Source organism: Triticum urartu, chromosome 6, assembly GCF_003073215.2.
Source record: "Triticum urartu cultivar G1812 chromosome 6, Tu2.1, whole genome shotgun sequence".
Classification (NCBI taxonomy): domain Eukaryota; kingdom Viridiplantae; phylum Streptophyta; class Magnoliopsida; order Poales; family Poaceae; genus Triticum; species Triticum urartu.
In genome coordinates, this window is record NC_053027.1 from 8,122,025 (window position 1) to 8,147,637 (window position 25,613).

At 44.6% G+C, this 25,613-nt stretch overlaps 1 protein-coding gene across 1 annotated transcript; it reads left to right on the forward strand.

The window, feature by feature from the left end:
- The first annotated feature begins 516 nt into the window (after positions 1 to 516).
- LOC125515228 (RGS1-HXK1-interacting protein 1-like) lies at positions 517 to 3,368 on the forward strand. Its single transcript, XM_048680667.1, has 9 exons — positions 517 to 904; positions 991 to 1,057; positions 1,216 to 1,293; positions 1,879 to 1,931; positions 2,252 to 2,335; positions 2,441 to 2,493; positions 2,580 to 2,644; positions 2,750 to 2,808; positions 3,033 to 3,368. The coding sequence occupies exons 1-9, from the start codon at positions 608 to 610 to the stop codon at positions 3,120 to 3,122; spliced, it is 846 nt and encodes a 281-aa protein (XP_048536624.1). The 5' UTR covers positions 517 to 607; the 3' UTR covers positions 3,123 to 3,368.
- The last annotated feature ends 22,245 nt before the right edge of the window (positions 3,369 to 25,613 follow it).

Consider the following 25,613-nt stretch of genomic DNA (forward strand, 5'->3'; position numbering starts at 1 on the left):
GCTAGTTTATTCAAATGGGTGAAGGCATGCTATTAAATGTTATATGGTGGAAAAATACAAAGAAAAAATATACTTGGACGAAAAAAATTAACACCGTACAGACGTAGGCGCTCATATACACGCGCATGCACTCATCCCTATGAACACACACAAGTACACCCTACCGTATAAGCACCTCTGAGAGACTGAGCCGGCATATTATCTTGAGATTGGCGAAGTCACAAAAGACGCATCATAGTCGACGGAAACAAGTCCTCCTACTAAAATCGCATCGCCGGAAATTCTGACATAAATTCAGAAATAATGCGAGCACCAGGCTTGACATTGCTCCTCGTTGCTACGAACCTTTTATGGCCATCATAAATCAAAGCATGCTCTCACCTTCCAATGGTTCGTGAAAGAGCATGAGGGGGTGTTTGACATCTCTAAGAGCGAAGAGGTAAAAAAAAAAGGCGAAGAGAGTGAACAAATGGAATGCGAATAAGCAGAATACGTGTCCACGCCATGGAAACGTATTCCAGGTAGTACGCCAATCTATTTTTCCCAACCCCATTTCCGCAGAACAGGTCCGGATCCGACGCAGCCACAGCCCCACCGCGCCGCCGCCATGACCGACGCGCCGTCCGCTCCCGCCGGCGACTCGCCGCCGCCGCAGCAGCAGCCAGAGAGCGGCGGGTCCATCTCCTCCATGGTGGCCTCCTCCGCGTCCTCCGCGGCGGCCGCGGCCGCGGACTACACGCGCCGGGGCGAGGCCTTCGGGGCCGACCTGGCCGCCGCCGCCAGGACCGCCGTCGACACCGCCCACGCGCACGCCTACTCCTCCGCCATCGCCGCGTCCGACGCCGCCAACGCGGCCATGTCCGGCGCGCTCGCCGCCGTCCCAACAATCACCCAGGCCGCTAAGGTTCCGCCTTCTACCCCCACATTCCCCTCCGATCTCGCCGAAATTTGCTCAAGCTCGGGTTGATTTGTATTTTTCCCTTGGTGTAGGAAGAGCTGGAATGGGTGAAGAAGGAGTACTTTGCTCGTGAGCAGATGGCGCTGGGCAAGATCAAAGGTGAGCAGATCGTGGGTTACAAAATCGCATAACTATGGACGGATTATCATGATTAGCTTGGGTCAGATGAATGTCCAATGGTCGGATTTTGATCTCTCGTCGGCGCATTTGTGGCTGTATACGTTGAAATCAAGTATTGATTGTTGCTGCCTTTGCAGAGGGTGTCATCATGGCCATCGAGCATCCGGGCATTGCTGCGGGCTCAGCCACGGTTGCAGGAATCGTGCTGCTCAAAAGTAATCTCATTTCCCTGGAAACCATTTGCTTTGTGGCGTTATGTTGGATGAGATTGAGATGTTTGTATTAGAATCTGATTTGTCATTGCTTGCTATTCACAAAGAAATACGGTACCTGCGTGTGGAGGAATGCTTTGCACATTATTTACTCTTGTAAAGGATAATGAGTTTTAAGTTGTTTGCAACCATTTTCCCCCTGTATCTTGAATGAAATTTAAAATTTATGTTTCATTTCTTTCAGTTAACTGGAATGTCTTGATACTACCGCAAACCAGTTAACTGTGTCCAACTTAAATTATCATGCACATATCCTTTCCCTGTAGATTCAGGTTGTCTGATCGCATTATTCTTTTGATATTGGATATTGAATTAGGTGAATTATATTACAGCTTCCCTGAAATTCAGTTCAGATTATCCAACCTTTAATGTGTAGGTGTAGTTTCTAGCATTTCACGGTACGAATTACAAGGTTGTTGATTCAGTGGAAGTTTGCTCCATGATATTCCATGAAGGCTGAAAAATTGGATGCTTTCTTGTATACTGCTAAATTAAGTGTGACTGAAACTGAGTCATTGATCGTTGCAGGGCCAAGGAGCTACCTAATCCAACGTGTACGGCGTGTATTTGTCAGCAAGGAGGTGAGCACTACCTGTCAGTTTAATTAGCTCATACTTCATTGTGAATTGACAAGTTATTTGCTAGCTTAATATTTGGAAGCTGCATCAACCATCTTATAACTTGTCATATCGTACTACTTGTTGATCAACTCTGACCTGTTGAGCAATATGTTTTATTATTTGCATCAGCATGTTATAATACAGTTCCTTCTGTTTTTAGAACATAAATGATCACGATTTTATGAAGTTCGTTTATGGTACCTGCAGTCTTTAACAACAGGGTTGATTTTCCTTAGAAACAATAATAGGTGGGTTGTCTAACACAACTTGCTGTATTGTAGACCCTACTTTCTGGTATCCAGGCTGAAGTGAATCACATGCGGCAAACAGTCAATCTTATGTCGAATGAAAGCCAAAAACTGATGGTAACTTTCTTTATGTGTAGATTGAACACCAAGACATTTGTTTTAAACCTGGGAATTGTAATTTCTATGTAACTCATGGTTAAAACTATTGCATATGCGTTCCAGGATCGAGCTGCAACAGCAGAAAAAAGATTCCAGAAAGGATGGAATACACTCAGGCATGTAGTTCCTTGTTTGACCCAGTTATCATTTCTGTTTCTATTTATTTTTCATATAACATTGGAATGGATGTACACCTTCTCAGGGAAGAAGGGCGTGCCATTCAAACTGAGTTGAAGCAAATCAGTGATATTGAAAACCAAGCAGTAGGTGCGTGCAATTCCTTGAGAGGCCATTGCTTTGTTTAATAACTTCGAATTTGGTGTGGAAATTTCTCGCCTTGAATCTTACATATGATAAAATTCTCCTTCTTAGGTCTCAAGGGAATTCTTGATCAGCTTCCAAGAGCACATGCATCTGAATTTCGATCAGAGGTCAGTAAATATAACTGTAGTTTGCACTTCATTGCACTACTATTCTCTTCAACTATGTACAGGTTATGTGTTGACTAGTTGTACTATTATCTTTGCTCGTCAATCCGTCCACAATAGATTGCACCCATCTCCTTTGTAAATATATGTAATTTTTTGTTGTTGGTGAAGCTGGAGAATTTTGTAATGTAAGTTCATGTCAACATTGTTTTCTCTTTTCCCGGCAGATTTCCGGCCTAGCCTCTCAGGTCAAGAAGGAGAAGCGTGTGCTCAACTCCGCCCTCACGAAGATTGTGAATTATGGCGTCCCTATCTAACTGTCTCCACCATTGTCCCTGCGGCCATATTTCTTCTTCTTTTTAACCTCAAGGAACATGACGTGCAAGCCATTGGCGGATCTTTCTCAGAAAATATCTTCCCATGGAATGGAAGAAACAATAAGTTTTGTCACTCCTGTAAATGCGCTTCTGCTGCGCTGAATTCTCACCAGCAACAGATGACACTCTGCGGTGTCTTTGTTCATCGACATTGGTTGATGTTATTTTAAATATATATTTTGGTATGATTTGCAGTTCTCTTTTCGTAGTATATGTTTGCATGGTGCTGGAGGTTCTGACACTATATGCTCCAGTTTTTTTCCCCTTTTGCGGGAAAATATACTCCAGTTCGTCATATAGAGGATTTTATGAAATTGCAAAATTCTAACCATATATAAGGTTCAAGATGTTGCATTGTAATGTAAGGCACGTTGATTTCCTTTGTTCAGCAACTATACTTGAAGTATAATATATAATAGCTACAGATTAATTGGACAAGATGAAAAGAGGTTTCTGAATGCCAACCCAATGATCTCTATTAATTTTGTATTGCACAATCCACATATTCTCATTTTAAAAAATAAATCTACATTTTTTTTTAGCAATTTCTTGGTCAAATATAAATGTCAGATGTGCTTTTCATATTTTGGACCCCTTAGAGCAACTCTAGCAGACCCCGCAAAACGCCGGCCCGCAAAACGCGTTTGCAGTTCGCGCAAAACCGTTTTTGCGGGCCGGCGCGGGCTAGCACAGATGCAGACTCCCCAAACGGACCCGTAAAAAAGTATATTCACGGAATATGCTTTTTTACGGGTTGGCTATGCGGGTTTTGCTCGGGCAACAGCGCAACGACCCGCAAACAGAAAAACTGCAAATCTGAAATTTGTCATAGGGTTTCACAAACAAGTTCAAATTCAAATGACATAAACAGTTTGTGCACAAATAAAAGCGAAGTTCATTACGCAAAAGAGGGCATGCAAAGGTACGCGCCCATGTCAGGCATCATCTTGGGGGTCGATCTTCACTACGCGTCATGGAGTCCATCTTGAAGTTCATCGGCGCCACCGTAGCCTTCGTAGCCACCTCCGTCGCTTGCTTCAACTCCCGCACCGAAATCATCCACATTGCCACCATATGGAGCAGAGAAAACATCACTGGAACTGGCAGACGGACCGGCCGAGGCGACCATTCTCCTCTTCAAGATATCTCTCCTTGCCATATCATGCCATGTTTTGGTGACGTCATCCATGTCATTGCGGTTCATCGACATGATCTTGTTCTCTTCGGCGAGCAACAATGACAGCGATTTGTTTTCAGATGCATGTGCTTTTCTCTCCTCAATGGCAGCTTTGCGCAGCCCCTCTTCCTTGAGCATTTGCTATTTTTCTTGCTTCTCTTTTGCCTTCTTCTCGGCCAACTCTTTCTTGATCTCCAATGACCTCAACAACATCAACTCGTTTGATTGCACCATGGCATCAATCTTCTCCCTCAAGCTCGATGCTTCTTGCTCTCTCTTTATCTTCTCTCTAGTCTTCTTGTCGCCATCAGGCTTGTTCAAATTTCTTGGGCCATCATCATCCCCATCTTCATCCATGTTTGTAAGTGAGCCTCTCTTTGGTGGGGATTCTTTGTTGATCAACTTCCACTTGTCGCACTTTTGGAGCAACTCCCAACAATGCTCTAATTTGAAGAATCTGCCTTTCGAAGCTTCCATGTCCTTGTATCTATGTTGAGCAATCTTGTCCTACACAATGCGAACAAGGTGATGCAATCATTTTTCATGATACATAATGATGATGCACAACTTGAACAAAGGCAAAGCAAACTCACATAGTCGGACTCCACGGTGCCACTTGGAGGTGCATTGCGTACTTGCTCCAAGCAAGCTGCCCAACGGCTGCACATAGGCTTGATGTTCTCCCAACGACCTTGAAGCGACCGAAATGTGGGTGGAGTCCTATTGGGGTAGTTTTTCATAATGCGGAAGTATTGATCTTCAATCCTTTGCCAATATCTCTTGGAGGTTTGATTAGTACCTGTGCATGCATCAAGAGGCACCGCACTCCATGCTTTGATCAAAGCTTGATCTTCCAAGATCGTGTAGTTCTTCGATCTTTGGCTTTTCCCAGTTTTTGCTTGTGAATGCTCAAACGCTTCCGCTTCGATCTCCTCCAACTCGTCCGCACAACCATGATCGTCTACGCCGCCCTTCGTTTCATTGTAGTCGAATGGTTCGAAAGGGGCTTGATCAATGTCAACCGCATTCGTGTCCAACAAGTTCACGAATTCAGTTGTTGCATTGTTCGAACCACCACTATAGCGAACGATAACAAGTCACGAGCTATCGAGAATAATGGCGAAAAATGAAAGAGAATAGCCGAAGACTGAAGAGATATACCTTTCGGCCATTTCGTCGAACCCCTCGCTCGCGGTGGGAGCAGCACCGTTGAACGGCATCGCCGGAGCACCTCCTTGCGTAGGGGGGGGTGGCGTGAGAGGTTGAAGAAGATGGCTTCCTTGAAGCCAGAACCTTCCTCCTCTTTGCGCCCGCGGCCTTGCCGGCCTTCTCCGCCGCCGGCCGGGATCGCACTGCGGCGTTGGCGCCCGGAGCGCGGGCCATCGCGGCGGGGGCAGCCGGATTCCGGCCCTGCTGAAAGGATCGAGATGGACCTAGAGGGGGGGGTGAATAGGTACAATTACAAATTTTAATTGTTACTTAGCAATTTTAGGCACAAATGCGGAATATGAAAGTGAGCCTAAAAATTGTAAGTGTAGTACTAAGTGCTAAGCAAGATAAATAAGTAATACAAGTAAGTAGACAAACAAACACAATAGATATAAGTAAGTGCTAAGAGACAAGTAACCACAAGTAGAGAGTTAGGGTTAGGAATAACCGCAACTCCGGGAGACGAGGATGTATGCCGATATTCACTTCCTTGGAGGGAAGCTACGTCACCGTTAGAGAGGTGGATGTTACCACGAAGGCACACCAACGCCACGAAGGCTCACCCTATTCTCCCTTTGAGACAACACCACGAAGGCGTTTCTCAACCACTAGTGGTAGACCTTGGGGTGGTCTCCAAACCCTCACAAACTTTTTCCGGGGGTAATCACAAAGGCCGATTCCTCTCCGAAAGACTCCTACTGCCTAGGAGTCTCCAACCTCCAAGAGTAACAAGATCGAAGGGGAAAAGCTCAAGACTTGCTCAAATCACGAATTCCTTTGGTGCAAAGAAGGAGAAGGAGTGGATCTATCACTTGATGGGACAACTTCTCTCGAAAGTTCTCAAATCCCTCGGGGATCTAAGATTTGGTGTGGAAGAGTGAGAGAGAGAGAGAGTGAAATGTGTTCTAGGGTTTGTTCAAAGTGAATGGTCAACCCTCTCCCATGGGGGAGAAGGGCTATATATAATGTGAGCTCAAATATGGCCATTGTAGTGCAAGTGAACGGGCAGGACGGACATCCAGGCTAGGGGCCGGACATCCGGCCTGGCAAGCCACTTGAAGAGCAAGGCAGAAACAGAGCAGGAAACAGAGGCGCCGGACATCCGGGGGTCAAGCCCGGACATCCGGCATAACAGGAAGGCCCGGACATCCGGCAGGTGGCCGGACATCCAGCGCGCAGCCCAACATAAAAACATTCTCTGGACAGCTATGCCCGGATATCCGGCAAGGAGGCCAGACATCCGGCAAGCACTGGGAGCCTGGACATCCGGCGTAGAGGGCCGGACATCCGGCAGCAGCACTGCACAAAAGTGCATTCTGGAATGGCTAGGCTCGGATATCCGGTGAGAGGCCCGGACATCCGGGGAGCAGCCCGGACATCCGACACGAGGCCCGGACATCCGGCACGAGGCCCGGACATCCGGCATTCCCAGAGACAGAATGATTCAATGTTAAGAGGGGATAAAAAGAACTATGGAAAGGAGTAGTTTTGACTCGAGCAAGTCTGTTACGAACCCAATCGATCCCCTCTTAATAGTGTGGAATCCTATACTCAAGGAAACAAAATGTGACATCATTTTAACACTTCATCCTTGAGAGAACCCACTTCGTATGCTCTTGATCCACACACAATCTGACGAACCGGGGACCAACACCTGAGATTCACTTGACAACCATTGTTAGTCCCCTACATGTAGATTGTCATTAACATCAAAACATAATATAAGGGCATGATTGCAATTTCAATCTCCCCCTTTTTGTTTGTTGATGACAATCATACATGTAGTATCATAAATGTAATAAATAATCTTAGCAATGACAATCATGAGAGCAAAAAGGATACAAAATATGTTTAGTTACAATTTGCTTTTAGCTCCCCCTCATTGTGTGCATGCGATGAGTATATTAGGATGACCCACACAAAAGTTCGTATGATAGCATATGTAACACAAAGAGATAAGAGAAAAAAAATGAGAGACAAGCACATATGAAATCATCATAACACATCAAATAGACTGAGAACATTTCATGGCCACACACTAACATAACATAGTCTCAGACGAACAAGCAGGCACACGAATAGTAACATAGTCTCAAACGAACAAGTACCATAGGTAGCAACATAAAGTTGAAATAACATCTCATAGCATGACCATATTACTAAGATACTACTTCTCCCCCTTTGACAGCAACAAGTAAAAAGGGGCGAAGAACTAAACAGGCTCAATCACTCCTGGCGGACACTACTAGGGAAAAGCCTATACACAGAATTTTACCAGTAGCGCTGTACAAAATCAAGCGCTGCTACTACTTAGTAGCAGCGCGCGTAAATAAACCGCGCTACTGCTATGACTTTAGCAGTAACACGTGCTAGCGAAAAGCGCTGCTGCTATGTTTGAACTGGGTGCACATGGCTAAGCCAACCTAGCAGTAGCGCGTATAATGGCCCAGCGGTACTGCTAATCTCCTTAGCTGCAGCGTGTATTCCAGAACACGTTGTAGCTAACGTAGCAGTAGCGCCCTTTCTGGAATGCGCTGCTGGTACTTTTGACTTAACCACGCGGTTCGTCCTTCCCCACGGCCACTTCATCCCCCAAATCAACTCCACTCTCGCCGCCGCCGTCGCCCCTCGGCCGCCGCGCGCTCTCCCCACGCCGCCCCCGACCCCAGATTCAACGCCAGCCCTGCCCCCGACCTCAACGCCGCCCGGGACGCCGCCCCCGACCCCGACCTCAACGCCGCCCGGACGCCGCCCCCGCCCCCCCCGACCTCAATGCCGCCCCGGAGCCCCAACCACGACCTCGACGCCGCCTGCCCCTCCCTCGTCGCAGGCACCCGAGGTGAGCATGCCTGCTCCTCCCTCTCCCCTACCTCTGCCTAGGGTTTCTACCTCCATCAAATTAGTTAGGGTGGAAACGAATCGGATGCGGATGCGGCTCAAATGAGTTAGGATTCATGTAAGGGTGGAAACGAATCAAATTTCTAAGATGAATCATAAAATGAGTAAAATTTGACCACTTATTTCACTTTATAGTTGGATAATTGGAATATCCGGTACCACTTTCCACCCCTATAGGTTCATCAAATTAGATGGTAATTAGGGCAGTAGTTCTTAGGTACTAATTAGTTAGTAAGAACCAGGTACTAATTAGGTACTAGAATATTTTTATTTATAGTAAGTTTATTTTTAGTAAGAACTAGTTGAATTAATAGAACTAGTTAGTAAGAACTTGTTGCTATTTTTTTAGTTAAAGCAATTTTCCCACATCGACGTGGACGATGCCTATCCCGCATCCTCGTCGTCGAGTCGGCGGAGGACGACACCTGCTTGACCAGATGGGCCATGTCCGGGACTGGGCTCCGCCGGGGTGGTACTGGGAGGCGCTACCTATCGGGGGGCGCAGGTTGGTGAGGAGCCAGCCTGTCGTTAACCCGAACCTTCTTTGGTGGCAGTCGCGTGGGCCAGTGACGGTCCAGAGGCTCTAGGACTCCGCGGAGGTGGTGCGTCACCGTGTCAGTGAGGAGGATGCGCACGTCCGTCTCTACTTGTTTGCGTTGGAGCACAGGTTCTCCAATACCTGGCAGGTTCTCCAGGGATCTCACTGGAGCTATGATCCCGTGATGGTTCCTTCTCTGTGGGTGTCCACCGCCCGTGCCGATACCCGTCGTGTGCTATGATTTTAGTTGTACTAGTGATGTTATATGTATGACACTATTCGGGATGTATTAGTGATAATATTTGACGATGTACGGACGCATGAGATGATTTACTTTTGCTTATTGAATGCATGCTAATTTGAGTCTTATAAGATATTTTGAAATGTATATCTTGTGTTGCTCAATATCCAAGTGGCCGGTCATGTTTGCAGGTTACACCTCCGAGTGGCCTATGTTTTGCCGGAGTGTTGATTCATTTCCGTTCCAGCAAATTTCAGGTGCTCGATATATCCTATTTTAGCAAAGGTCATGCCGGATTTTTCCGTGAATTTTGGCATGACTTTTGCCAGAATATGTAGGAAATATCGAGTGCCCTGAATTTGTGTGTTGAGTATCCTGGTAGTTGTCTTTTATCGATTTTCAATTAATGTTTTAACTATGAACATAGGAAATGTCTGACGACAAAAAGGATTTCGGTATTCGCAAATACTGCGAAGACAAGCGTGGCCTGTGCGACGGAATCTTCCTAGATGATGATAGGCGCTTCAGCATCAAGCTGGACGAGAACTTCGAAGTGGATACAGTAAGTCACAACGACAAGTCTTTTTTCGTAATTAAGCATGACATCTGCTTCATTTGCTTCAACTTATATTTTTTTACTATTCTACTAGCGTACCCCCTGCCATGCAAAAGTTTTTGTATTGGATACGATAGGTTTCAGTCATACTATGGAGGTAAAGAAAGTTTATTTGAAGACCGAGCATGGTTATATTTTCCACGCAAAATTATACAATTCAGACGACTACACCTATTTTGGATGCAAAACATGGCGAGCACTATGCAAGACTTATGCATTTCAGCCTGATATGGTTATCACCTTTGATATTCGTCCGGAAGATGATATTGAAGGTAATACCGACATCTGGGTCGATTGCAGACGCCTCCAGTTACACCAAAATGTAAGTTTCTCAACCATATTTATGTCTTTGATATTGTTTATTCAAAAATAGTTGACAACTAATTTGTATTGTCAGCTTATTTCGGTGCAAGCAAACATGTCCATCGCTTGGTAGACAGGACCTACTACTGTCCCGGGGCTGAACTAAACTGCGAGGAGCTAAGTCATTATGTTTCATGGCTTGAGGATCTTGATACCGTCAAGACAAATTCTTCCTGGACTTAGAAATCTTAGTACTGAAAACGTGCGACCAATAGTGTTCGTCATGAACTACGGTCACATCTATTTAGGAAGGATGGTAAGATTTTTACTATTTGTCCTCAGTGCATCTTTTCCATACATTATTTGTGAAGCTAAACTTCATTGCTAAGTATGTGACCATGAAGGAAATATGCCCTAGAGGCAATAATAAAGTTATTATTTATTTCCTTATATCATGATAAATGTTTATTATTCATGCTAGAATTGTATTAACCGGAAACATAATACATGTGTGAATACATAGACAAACAGAGTGTCACTAGTATGCCTCTACTTGACTAGCTCGTTAATCGAAGATGGTTATGTTTCCTAACCATGAACAAAAGAGTTGTTATTTGATTAACGGGATCACATCATTAGAAGAATGATGTGATTGACTTGACCCATTCCGTTAGCTTAGCACTCGATCGTTTAGTATGTTGCTATTGCTTTCTTCATGACTTATACATGTTCCTATGACTATGAGATTATGCAACTCCCGTTTGCCGAAGGAACACTTTTGTGCTACCAAACGTCACAACGTAACTGGGTGATTATAAAGGAGCTCTACAGGTGTCGCCAAAGGTACATGTTGGGTTGGCATATTTCGAGATTAGGATTTGTCACTCCGATTGTCGGAGAGGTATCTCTGGGCCCTCTCAGTAATGCACATCACATAAGCCTTGCAAGCATTGCAACTAATGAGTTAGTTGCGAGATGATGTATTACTGAATGAGTAAAGAGACTTGCTGGTAACGAGATTGAACTAGGTATTAAGATACCGACGATCGAATCTCGGGCAAGTAACATACCGATGACAAAGGGAACAACGTATGTTGTTATGCGGTCTGACCGATAAAGATCTTCGTAGAATATGTGGGAGCCAATATGAGCATCCAGGTTCCGCTATTGGTTATTGACCAGAGACGTGTCTCGGTCATGTCTACATTGTTCTCGAACCCGTAGGGTCCGCACGCTTAAGGTTTCGATGACAGTTATATTATGAGTTTATGCATTTTGATGTACCAAAGTTTGTTCGTAGTCCCGGATGTGATCACGGACATGACGAGGAGTCTTGAAATGGTTGAGACATAAATATTGGTATATTGGAAGCCTATATTTGGATATCGGAAGTGTTCCGGGTGAAATCGGGATTTTACCGGAGTACCGGGAGGTTACCGGAACCCCCCGGGAGGTATATGGGCCTTAGTGGGCTTTAGTGGAAGAGAGGAGAGGTGGCCAGGGCTAGGCCGTGCACCCCTCCCCCCTAGTCCGAATAGGACAAGGAGAGGGGGGCGGCGCCCCGCTTCCTTCTCTCTATCCTCTTTCCCCCTCCCGAATCCTATTCCAACTAGGAAAGGGGGGGGGAATCCTACTCCCGGTAGGAGTAGGACTCCTCCTGGCGCGCCCTCCTCCTGGCCGGCCGCACCCCCCCTTGATCCTTTATATACGGGGGCAGGGGGCACCCCTAGACACAAGTTGATCCACATGATCATATTCTTAGCCGTGTGCGTTGCCCCCTTCCACCATAATCCTCGATAATATTGTAGCAGTGCTTAGGCGAAGCCCTGCGACGGTAGAACATCAAGATCGTCACCACGCCGTCGTGCTGACGGAACTCTTCCCCGACACTTTGCTGGATCGGAGTCTGGGGATCGTCATCGAGCTAAACGTGTGCTAGAACTCGGAGGTGCCGTAGTTTCGGTGCTTGATCGGTCGGGCCGTGAAGACGTACGACTACATCAACCGCGTTGTGCTAACGCTTTCGCTGTCGGTCTACAAGGGTACGTAGATCACACTCTCCCCTCTCGTTGCTATGCATCACCATGATCTTGCGTGTGCGTAGGATTTTTTTTGAAATTACTACGTTCCCCAACAGTGGCATCCGAGCCTAGGTTTTATGTGTTGATGTTATATGCACGAGTAGAACACAAATGAGTTGTGGGCGATATAAGTCATACTGCTTACCAGCTTGTCATACTTTGGTTCGGCGGTATTGTTGGATGAAGCGGCCCGGACCGACATTACACGTACGCTTACGTGAGACCGGTTCTCCCGACGTGCTTTGCACAAAGGTGGCTTGCGGGTGACAGTTTCTCCAACTTTAGTTGAACCGAGTGTGGCTACGCCCGCTCCTTGCGAAGGTTAAAACAACACCAACTTGACAAACTATCGTTGTGGTTTTGATGCGTAGGTAAGATTGGTTCTTGCTTAAGCCCGTAGCAGCCACGTAAAACTTGCAACAACAAAGTAGAGGACGTCTAACTTGTTTTTGCAGGGCATGTTGTGATGTGATATGGTCAAGACATGATGCTAAATTTTATTGTATGAGATGATCATGTTTTGTAACTGAGTTATCGGCAACTGGCAAGAGCCATATGGTTGTCGCTTTATTGTATGCAATGCAATCGCGCTGTAATGCTTTACTTTATCACTAAGCGGTAGCGATAGTCGTGGAAGCATAAGATTGGCGAGACGACAACGATGCTACGATGGAGATCAAGGTGTCGCGCCGGTGACGATGGTGATCACGACGGTGCTTTGAAGATGGAGATCACAAGCACAAGATGATGATGGCCATATCATATCACTTATATTGATTGCATGTGATGTTTATCTTTTATGCATCTTATCTTGCTTTGATTGACGGTAGCATTTTAAGATGATCTCTCACTAATTATCAAGAAGTGTTCTCCCTGAGTATGCACCGTTGCGAAAGTTCTTCGTGCTGAGACACCACGTGATGATCGGGTGTGATAGGCTCTACGTTCAAATACAACGGGTGCAAAACAGTTGCACACGCGGAATACTCAGGTTATACTTGACGAGCCAAGCATATACAGATCTGGCCTCGGAACACCGAGACCGAAAGGTCGAGCGTGAATCATATAGTAGATATGATCAACATAGTGATGTTCACCATTGAAACTACTCCATCTCACGTGATGATCGGACATGGTTTAGTTGATTTGGATCACGTGATCACTTAGAAGATTAGAGGGATGTCTTTCTAAGTGGGAGTTCTTAAGTAATATGATTAATTGAACTTTAAATTTATCATGAACTTAGTCCTGGTAGTATTTTGCAAATTATGTTGTAGATCAATAGCTCGCATTGTTGCTTCCCTGTGTTTATTTTGATATGTTCCTAGAGAAAATTGTGTTGAAAGATGTTAGTAGCAATGATGCGGATTGGATCCATGATCTGAGGTTTATCCTCATTGCTGCACAGAAGAATTATGTCCTTGATGCACCGCTAGGTGACAGACCTATTGCAGGAGCATATGCAGACGTTATGAACGTTTGGCTAGCTCAATATGATGACTACTTGATAGTTTAGTGCACCATGCTTAATGTCTTAGAATCGGGACTTCAAAGACGTTTTGAACGTCATGGACCATATGAGATGTTCCAGGAGTTGAAGTTAATATTTCAAGCAAATACCCGAGTTGAGAGATATGAAGTCTCCAATAAGTTCTATAGCTGCAAGATGGAGGAGAACAATTCTGTCAGTGAGCATATACTCAAAATGTCTGGGTATAATAATCACTTGATTCAATCGGGAGTTAATCTTCCAGATGATTGCGTCATTGACAGAATTCTCCAATCACTGCCACCAAGCTACAAGAGCTTCGTGATGAACTATAATATGCAAGGGATGAATAAGACTATTCCCGAGCTCTTCGCAATGCTGAAAGCTGCGGAGGTAGAAATCAAGAAGGAGCATCAAGTGTTGATGGTCAACAAGACCACTAGTTTCAAGAAAAAGGGCAAAGGGAAGAAGAAGGGGAACTTCAAAAAGAACAGCAAGCAAGTTGCTACTCAAGAGAAGAAACCCAAATCTGGACCTAAGCCTGAAACTGAGTGCTTCTACTGCAAGCAGACCGGTCACTGGAAGTGGAACTGCCCCAAGTATTTGGCGGATAAGAAGGATGGCAAAGTGAACATAAGTATATTTGATATACATGTTATTGATGTGTACTTTACTAGTGTTTATAGCAACCCCTCAGTATTTGATACTAGTTCAATTGCTAAGATTAGTAACTCGAAACGGGAGTTGCAGAATAAACAGAGACTAGTTAAGGGTGAAGTGACGATGTGTGTTGGAAGTGGTTCCAAGATTGATATGATCATCATCGCACACTCCCTATAATTTCGGGATTAGTGTTGAACCTAAATAAGTGTTATTTGGTGTTTGCGTTGAGCATGAATATGATTTGATCATGTTTATACGGTTATTCATTTAAGTAAGAGAATAAATTGTTGTTCTGTTTACATGAATAAAACCTTATATGGTTACACACCCAATGAAAATAGTTCATTGGATCTCGATCGTAGTGATACACATAATCATAATATTGAAACCAAAAGATGCAAAGTTAATAATGATAGTGCAACTTATTTGTGGCACTGCCATTTAGGTCATATTGGTGTAAAGCGCATGAAGAAACTCCATGCTGATGGGCTTTTGGAATCACTTGATTATGAATCAATTGATGCTTGCGAACCATGCCTCATGGGCAAGATGACTAAGACTCTGTTCTTCGGAACAATGGAGCGAGCAATAGATTTGTTGGAAATCATACATACTGATGTATGTGGTCCGATGAATATTGAGGCTCGCGACAGGTATCATTATTTTCTGATCTTCACAGATGATTTGAGCGGATATGAGTATATCTACTTGATGAAACATAAGTCTGGAACATTTGAAAAGTTCAAATAATTTCAGGGTGAAGTGGAAAATCATCGTGACAAGAAAAAAAAGTTTCTACGATCTGATTGCGGAGACAAATATTTGAGTTACGAGTTTTGTCTTCAATTAAAACATTGTGGAATAGTTTCACAAACTCATGCCACCTGGAACACCACAGCATAATGGTGTGTCCGATCGTCATAACCGTACTTTATTGGATATAGTGCAATCTATGATGTCTCTTACCGATCTACCACTATCGTTTTGGGGTTATGCATTAGAGACAGCTGCATTCACGTTAAAAGGGCACCATCTAAATCTGTTGAGACGACACCGTATGAACTATGGTTTGGCAAGAAACCTAAGCTGTCGTTTCTTAAAGTTTGAGGTTGCAATGCTTATGTGAAAAAGTTTCAACCTGATAAGCTCAAACCCAAATCAGAGAAATGTTTCTTCATATGATACCCAAAGAGTCAGTTGGGTACACCTTCTATCACAGATCCGAAGGCAAGACATTCATTGCTAAGAATGGATCCTTTCTAGAGAAGGAGTTTCTCTTGAAAGAAGTGAGTGGGAGGAAAGTAGAAAACTTGATAAGGTAATTATACCTTCTCCCTTATTGGAAAGTAGTTCATCACAGAAATCTGTTCTTGTGACTACTACACCAATTAGTGAGGAAGCTAATGATGATGATCATGTAACTTCAGATCAAGTTACTACCGAATCTCATGGGTAAACCAGAGTGAGATCTGCACCAAAGTGGTACGGTAATCCTGTTCTGGAAGTCATGTTACTAGACCATGACGAACTTGCGAACTATGAGGAAGCGATGATGAGCCCAGATTCCGCGAAATGGTTTGAGGCCATGAAATCTGAGATATGATCCATGTATGAGAACAAAGTATGGACTTTGATGGATTTGCCCGATGATCGGCAAGCCATAGAAAATAAATGGATCTTCAAGAGGAAGACGGACGCTGATAGTAGTGTTACTATCTACAAAGCTAGACTTGTCAAAAAAGGTTTTTGACAAAGTTCAAGGTGTTGACTACGATGAATTTTTCTCACTCGTAGCGATGCTTAAGTCCGTCCAAATCATGTTAACAATTGCCGCATTTTTATGAAACCTGGCAAATGGATAAACAAAACTACATTCCTTAATGGATTTAAAGAAGAGTTGTATATGATGCAACCAGAAGGTTTTGTCAATCCTAAAGGTGCTAACAAAATATGCAAGCTCCAGCGATCCATCTATGGACTGGTGCAAGCATCTCGGAGTTGGAATATACGCTTTGATAAGTTGATCAAAGCATATAGTTTTATACAGACTTGCGGTGAAGCCTGTATTTACAAGAAAGTGAGTGGGAGCACTACAACATTTCTGATAAGTATATGTGTATGACATATTGTTGATCAGAAATAATGTAGAATTATTCTGCAAAGCATAAAGGAGTGTTTGAAAGGATTTTGTCAAAGAAAACCTCGGTGAAGCTGCTTACATATTGAGCATCAAGATCTATAGAGATAGATCAAGACGCTTGATAAGTTTTTTTTAATGAGTACATACCTTGACAAGATTTTGAAGTAGTTCAAAATGGAACAGTCAAAGAAAAATTCTTGCCTGTGTTACAAGGTGTGAAATTGAGTAAGACTCAAAGCCCGACCACGGCAGAAAATAGAATGAGAATGAAAGTCATTCCCTATGCCTTGGCCATAGGTTCTATAAAGTATGCCATGTTGTGTACCCGACCTATTGTATACCCTACACTAATTTTGGCAAGGGAGTACAATAGTGATCTAGGAGTAGATTACTAGACAGCGGTCAAAAAATTATCCTTAGTGGAATAAGGATATGTTTCTCGATTAAGGAGGTGACAAAAGGTTCGTCGTAAAAGGGTTACGTCGATACAAGTTTTGGCACTGATCCGGATGACTCTTAGTCTTCATGTGGATACATATTGAAAGTGGGAGCAATTAGCTAAAGTAGCTCCGTGCAAAGCATTGTAGACATAGAAAATTGCAAAATACTTACGGATTTGAATATGGCAGACCCGTTGACTAAACTTCTCTCACAGGCAAAACATGATCACACCTTAGTACTCTTTGGGTGTTCATCACATAGCAATGTGAACTAGATTACTGACTCTAGTAAACCCTTTGGGTATAGGTCACATGACAATGTGAACTATGGGTGTTAATCACATGGTGATGTGAACTATTAGTGTTGAATCACATGGCGATGTGAACTAGATTATTGACTCTAGTGCAAGTGGGAGACTGAAGGAAATATGCCCTAGAGGCAATAATAAAGTTATTATTTATTTCCTTATATCATGATAAATGTTTATTATTCATGCTAGAATTGTATTAACCGGAAACATAATACATGTGTGAATACATAGACAAACAGAGTGTCACTAGTATGCCTCTACTTGACTAGCTCGTTAATTGAAGATGGTTATGTTTCCTAACCATGAACAAAAGAGTTGTTATTTGATTAACGGGATCACATCATTAGAAGAATGATGTGATTGACTTGACCCATTCCGTTAGCTTAACACTCGATCGTTTAGTATCTATTGCTTTCTTCATGACTTATACATGTTCCTATGACTATGAGATTATGCAACTCCCATTTGCCGGAGGAACACTTTGTGTGCTACCAAACGTCACAACGTAACTGGGTGATTATAAAGGAGCTCTACAGGTGTCTCCAAAGGTACATGTTGGGTTGGCGTATTTCGAGATTAGGATTTGTCACTCCGATTGTCGGAGAGGTATCTTTGGGCCCTCTCGGTAATGCACATCACATAAGCCTTGCAAGCATTGCAACTAATGAGTTAGTTGCGAGATGATGTATTACGGAACGAGTAAAGAGACTTGCCGGTAACGAGATTGAACTAGGTATTAAGATACTGACGATCGAATCTCGGGCAAGTAACATACCGATGATAAAGGGAACAACGTATGTTGTTATGCGGTGTGACCGATAAAGATCTTCGTAGAATATGTGGGAGCCAATATGAGCATCCAGGTTCCGCTATTGGTTATTGACCAGAGACGTGTCTCGGTCATGTCTACATTGTTCTCGAACCCGTAGGGTCCGCACGCTTAAGGTTTCGATGACAGTTATATTATGAGTTTATGCATTTTGATGTACCTAAGTTTGTTCGGAGTCCCGGATGTGATCACGGACATGACGAGGAGTCTCGAAATGGTCGAGACATAAAGATTGGTATATTGGAAGCCTATATTTGGATATCGGAAGTGTTCCGGGTGAAATCGGGATTTTACCGGAGTACCGGGAGGTTACCGGAACCCCCCGGGAGGTATATGGGCCTTAGTGGGCTTTAGTGGAAGAGAGGAGAGGTGGCCAGGGCTGGGCCGCGCGCCCCTCCCCCCTAGTCCGAATAGGACAAGGAGAGGGGGGCGGCGCCCCCCCTTCTTTCTCTCTATCCTCTTTCCCCCTCCCGAATCCTATTCCAACTAGGAAAGGGGGGGAATCCTACTCCCGGTAGGAGTAGGACTCCTCCTGGCGCGCCCTCCTCCTGGCCGGCCGCACCCCCCCTTGATCCTTTATATACGGGGGCAGGGGGCACCCCTAGACACAAGTTGATCCACGTGATCATATTCTTAGCCGTGTGCGGTGCCCCCTTCCACCATAATCCTCGATAATATTGTAGCGGTGCTTAGGCGAAGCCCTGCGACGGTAGAACATCAAGATCGTCACCACGCCGTCGTGCTGGCGGAACTCTTCCCCGACAGTTTGCTGGATCGGAGTCCGGGGATCGTCATCGAGCTGAACGTGTGCTAGAACTCGGAGGTGCCGTAGTTTCGGTGCTTGATCGGTCGGGCCGTGAAGACGTACGACTACATCAACCGCGTTGTGCTAACGCTTCCGCTGTCGGTCTACAAGGGTACGTAGATCACATTCTCCCCTCTCGTTGCTATGCATCACCATGATCTTGCGTGTGCGTAGGAATTTTTTTGAAATTACTACGTTCCCCAACAGACCATACGATGTTCTTCAACAGGGACTCCCGATGAATGTTGTGCCTTATGGGATCGAGACTAAAGGTACCATGAGTATTATTAGCTTACGGCCAAGGAATCGTACATGTTACTTTAGTGCATTCAAGATCAGCGATGAATGCTTAATAGTGCAAGACTGGACCAGATATGTGATGGGGGAGCGCAGACAAGTACTAGGGGGCAGCAAACAGATGTGCTACCAAAAATTAGGAGACAGGTTCATCTGCATGCTCCAACTTGATCAAGGAGGAGAGCTACACATGTTTTATGTTGTTTTACCTAAGAGAGAGCAGCAGGAGTGATTAGCTAGAAATGAGTTTGAGGATGATGATGTGCTACACTATTACTATGATGATAAAATAGCTAGTGTTGGTGGTAATGATTGATGATTATTATTAGCTAGTGTTAGTGGTGATTAAATAAATATTGTTGGTGCTAATGATTATGATGATGATTAAATAGCTTGTGCTGGCGGATTAGATTCAAGTGGAGGCAACATGTGGTGCACATCGAAAGTACTACTAGTCCAAACTAGATCAAGTTTGGATTAGTAGTATACTTTTGACATGCACCACATATTGCCTCCACTTGAACCTAATCCACCTTCATTTGACACACTGTTATGGACATAATGATGTAAACCTCATAACTGGTATTGTACCGATATTTGTACGATGGCGCATAAATACACTAAAAAAATACTAGTAGCGATGGAAAGAAAACACGCTGCCAGTAGTTACATTAGCAGCAGCGTGGGAGTGAACAAGCGATGCAGCTATTTGTCCTAGCAGTAGCGCGTGCGGCACGCATTACTGCTAAGCAATAGTTGTAGCGCCTTATTAGTAGCGCGGCTACCCGCGCTACTAGTGAGCACAAAACCAGCGCTACTGCTAGGGTTTTCCCTAGTAGTGGGAGTTCATCATCATCATCATCAAAGAACTCGGGGTACTCAGCATGAGATGGAAAGCCAAAAGTAGACGAGGATGGAGCTACGGGAAGAGGATCATCATCACTAACGGGACTCCCACGGTCACGGAGGCGCTGTTTGAGCAGATTCTTGGAGATGAGTAGGCGCTTCTGAACATCATGATTTTGCTGACAGCTGAAAGTGATCGCCTTCATGATAGCAGATTGAGCCTTACTCAAGAATGATGCAAAACGACCACGAGGAGCAGTCGAGGAAGATGGAACAGAAGAACCAGTGGGAGGAGTGGGAGCAGTTGTCCTCCCACCAGCAGACCTCCTAGGCTGAGTAGGAGCAGGAGCTACCATGCGCATATGAGGAGGAGGCTTCCAAATGGAGTGCACAGTTGGCTTAACCACCTCAAAGGGAGCAGTGTGATCAATCAGAGCCTGAATAAATGGAGCATGAGGGAACTGGCGCGTCTGAATGAAGCTGCAAAGATGGATCTCATGCCAAATGAAGTTGGCTGTGTCCAGAGGCTCAGTGGGTTTCTCATGCATACGAATCATCAAGTCAATGCAATAGTTGCTAGCCCTCGAGTGATCTCCCTTCGTAGGGTAGAGTGTGCGAAGCACACACTGATAGAGGATGAAGAAGGGAGCACAAAAAATGGATACTTCATTGAGTGGATATGATTTCTCTTCATCAGTGAGCTGAGAGGGAGGTTTTACAAGAGGCATGCAAGCATCAATCCCTTTGGGCTTGTACTCTGGATCCATACTGTGGATGCAATGGCCAACACCGGAGAGACCCAAAATCTGAACAAACCTGTCATAGGTGATGCTCAGTGTGGTGTCATCGGTCATCCAAGTGAGAGTGTTGTCCGGACCAAAGAAACAGGTGGCATAGAACTGTAGGATGGCAGCTTCACTCCAATCACACCTGAAGGTCATTGTGGGACCAAGAGTCATATCATCAATGATCTTGACCGGATCGTTAAGGAACATGGCAGGATTATCACGCAGGAAGTTGAGATCCAAGTATGAGTGAGGAGCAAGGCCACGCCCATGGACAAAACTGGAATAGAGATCCTGCTGCATACGAGTCCGGAACCGAGGATCTTCGGCATCAGCCATCATCTCATATTGATTGACATCCCGACGGAACTGAAGATATTGCCCCGCCCCCATAGTTGTGAAGTCGTGAGTGGGGCGACCTCCACTATCAGGAAGCTCCATGGAGATGCGACGACCATGGGTAATGGGCATGGCAGAACCACGAACTTGAGGCACCGGCGCCCTCCTAGTACCGGGCTTGGACTGTCCAACAGACTATCTTGGTGCACTATCATCCTCTTCCTCTCCAACATAGTCCGCATCATCTGGATCCGAGGCCGACGAACTGGTGGATGGTGCCTGCTTCTTCTTCTTTGTGGTGGTCTTCTTCTTCTTAGGCCAAGCATGCTCATCGGAGTCGGTTGAGCCTTGCCAGCGATCAACTGAAATGGATAATGAGCAGATTCCAATAAGAAGAAGCCAAAGGATATGAACAGGGATACGCCAAATTAAACCGTCGGATGAACATTCTTTTGATTATGACCATAGGACAAGTCCAAATGGTAGATCAAAATTTTTTACATGCCCATGGTTAAGTTGAGTAGCCGAGTACATATAGAGGTGATTGTAGACTTAGGTATTCAGTACCAAAACGCGAGAGCAATAGATATGGCAAGATGTACATGGAGACTAATGCAACCCTAATCAGATTTTGGTCACAAGCAAAAGGGAGATGGAGAGAGACAACATTCTTACCCCGAGAAGACACCTCGGGACGTGTGGGACCGCAGTTCTTGGTGCGAGCCATGAAAACTCCGGCGGTGAATCCCTCCAAACACCGGCCCCTCCCGAGAGACTCAAGCCACAATCCAAGAGATGGATTGGATAGAGTCGTAGATTGGGAGGAGGAGAATCCGTGGGCAGGAGATCGGGGCCGGAGATCGACGGAGACTGGCCGGGGAGCGCCGGAGCACACCCCGACGGCGATGGGCTGTGTGGTGAGATGGGGAGAGGAAATGGGAGCGAGTGAGTAACTCCCCGTAAAGCCCGAGCCCCTCCTCTGTTATACGGTGCGGCGACGGGCCGGACATCCGAGGCATGGCCCGGATATCCGGCGGTTGAAGGTCAGGGAGCAGAAGAAATAGGTCCAATGGGTCCGACATCCGGGGACCAGCCCGGAAATCCGGCCACTGGAGATGTAGGATGGTGCCTTGCGCAGCAGTAGGGATTTGTTACAGGGCCCGGATGTCCGGCAGAGGAGCCGGATGTCCGGCCACTGGACAGAGAGAAGGTTGGGGAATATAGACTCCGCCAAGGAGGTTTTAGCAATTTATATGAGTAGAAGTCTGAGTCATCTATGGTCATACTAAGATAAAAATAACCACCCAACTTAAATAAGTAATGAAAGATCCATACATGCAAGGTACAAGCGGTGACCGAGGTCACCATGTTTGAGCATATGGACCATAGGACCGCAAAGATGTAGACTTTGAGCACATGGTCATGACTCCATCATATTAAAGCCCATAGTTCGAGAACCATGAAACTTTGAGAGTGTTTGTTCTATTTATGCATTATGTAGGGTGAGAATATTCATGAATTGAATGTCTCCCCCTAAATATATGCCTACATCAAGACAAGATAGAATGTTCATGCATGAATGAGTACTAGATTTCACATAATGTTGTCAAGCTCCAAGATACCAAGTTCACGCCTAAGTTGACAAAACCTTGCTTCATCCAATGGCTTGGTGAAAATATCTGCAAGTTGCATATCTGTGCCAACATGAGCAATGTCAATATCACCCTTCTCCACATGATCTCTCAAGAAGTGGTACCTAATGTCAATGTGCTTGGTGCAGGTATGATCTTTGGGGTTCTCAGCAATATTAATGGCACTTTCATTATCACATAGAAGAGGCACGTGTCTATAGGTGATACCGTAATCCTTCAAAGTTTGCCTCATCCATAGTAACTGAGTTGCAAAACTGGCGGTTGCAATATATTCAGCTTCGGCGGTGGAGAGGGCAACACAATTTTGCTTCTTCGAGGACCAACTTACCAAGGAGCGTCCAAGAAATTGACATGCACCGGAGGTGTATTTACGATCCACTTTGTCTCCAGCCCAATCCGCATCCGTGTACCAATGAGATCAAACTTAGCATCCTTGGGGTACCATAGACCCAACTTTGGGGTGTGAACAAGATATCTAAGAATATGCTTAACCGCCTTATGATGGCTTTCCCTAGGGGAAGCTTGAAATCTAGCACACATGCATACACTAAACATGATGTCTGGTCTAGATGCACAAACATAAAGCAATGAACCAATCATAGAGCAGTATTTAGACGGGTCGAAGGGGATACCGTTTGAGTCTTAAGTGAGTACAATTTTGGTTGGCATGGGGGTCTTACATGGGCTAGCATCAGTCATACCAAATTTTGCTAGGATATCCTTGAGGTATTTGGCTTGAGACAAGAAAATTCCTTCTTGAAATTGTTGTTGAGTGACATTTCAAAATTCTTGGTCATTGATGCCGCAAACTTCTTGCATAAATGAATGTTAGGAGAACCAAAAATGATATGATCTACATAGTTTTGGCATAAGATCAAATCACCTTTGTCCCTCTTAGTAAAAAGAGTGGGATCGATCACCCCTCTCACAAAACCATCATCGAGTAGAAACTTCTTAAGATGATCATACCAAGCATGAGGTGCTTGTTTGAGGCCATACAAAGCCTTATGAAGTTTATACACATAGTCTTTGTGATCGGGATCAACGAACCCAGGTGGTTGTGATACATATACTTCTTCTTGTAGAGGACCGTTAAGGAAAGCACTCTTCACATCCATTTGATGTAATGTAAAGCCATTGAAAGCAGCATAAGCAAGTAAGATGCGAGTGGATTCAAGACGGGCAACAGGGGCAAAGGTCTCACAAAGTCTAAACCTTCAACTTGTGAGTACCCTTGTGCCACTAAGCTTGCCTTGTTGCGGATGATTACGCCATTCTCATCTTGCTTGTTCTTGAAAATCCACTTTGTTCGAATGACGTTGTGTTCCGTAGTTGGCCTCTTGACTAATGACCACACTTGATTGCGCTCAAAACTATTTAACTCTTCTTGCATAGCAATGAGCCAATCGTTGCCTATCAACGCATCTTGTATCTTGAGAGGCTCAACACTAGACACAAAAGAGAAGTGAGCACAAAAGTTTGTTAATTGTTTATGAGTGACTCTACCTTCCGATATGCCGGTGAGGATTTTATCAACATCAACACGACCGGCCACTCGAGGCATGATGGAGGTTAAGGTTTCGCGAGGTTCAACTTCATGTCCATCATCCACATCCTCAACATATGGATCATTAATGTGTGGTGGAAAATATTCTTCTTCTTCTTGCATTTGTTGAAGTTCATTGTCAATGATTCCACTTTCTTGTTCTTGCCCTTGAGGATGATCTTGTTCTTGATGATTATCATGAAGAGGAACTTGATCATCATATTGTGCATGGAATATGGGCATTGATTGAGTAATAGGGGCTTGCGATGGTATGGGTGTTGAAGTAGTTTGATGGTGTGTGAGGCCTTCATCTTCTTCTTCATCATCATGAGGGTCTTGTTCCATTGGAAGAAGTGCACCAACACCCATTGTCAAGATATCTTGAGAAGAATCATCTTCACCTACATCACTTAGATCAACTTGCTCCCCATGGGCCCATTAAATTCATCAAACACCACGTCACAAGTTTCTACAACACATCCATTGGATTTGTTGTAGACTCTATAGGCGTGAGATTTTGATCCATAGCCAACAAATATGCCCTCAATGGTTTTAGATTGAAATTTTCCTAACCGCTCTCTTTTGTTGAGGATGAAGCATTTACACCCAAATACATGAAAGTACTTGACATTTGGCTTGTTCCCGGTTAGGAGCTCATATGGAGTCTTTTCCAATATCATGCGGAGGAAGAGCCGGTTTGATGTATGACATGTAGTGTTGACGGCCTCGGCCCAAAAACTATGTGGCGACTTGTATTCATCCAACATGGACCTTGCCATCTCCACAAGGGTGCGGTTCTTCCTTTCTGCAACACCATTTTGTTGGGGAGTGTATGGAGCTGAATATTGATGCTCAATCCCTTCATCACTAAGGAACTCTTCCAAGGTGTAGTTCTTGAACTCGGATCCATTATCACTTCTTATTGCCAGAATTTCTTTGTCAAACTTGCGTTGTGCTTGCTTGGCAAAGTCAATGAAGGTGATCTTCGTCTCGTCCATGGATTTGAGGAAGAAAACCCATGTATACCTTGAGTAATCATCCACAATGACAAGTCCATACTTTTTCCCACCAAAACTATCCCATGAAGGAGGCCCAAAAAGATCCACATGAAGGAGCTCCAAAGGCCTTGAAGTAGACACAATATTCTTGGGTGGGTGCTTTGGTTGATGTTGCTTCCCGGCTATGCATGCACTACACACATGATCTTTCTCAAAAGAGACATTTGT

Coding starts and splice junctions, on each gene's coding strand:
- LOC125515228 (XM_048680667.1), top strand. CDS start 608: ATGACCGACGCGCCGTCCGCTCCCGCCGGCGACTCGCCGCCGCCGCAG. Junction 1,294..1,878: donor AGGAATCGTGCTGCTCAAAA/GTAATCTCATTT, acceptor TGATCGTTGCAG/GGCCAAGGAGCTACCTAATC. Junction 2,809..3,032: donor CATCTGAATTTCGATCAGAG/GTCAGTAAATAT, acceptor TTTTCCCGGCAG/ATTTCCGGCCTAGCCTCTCA.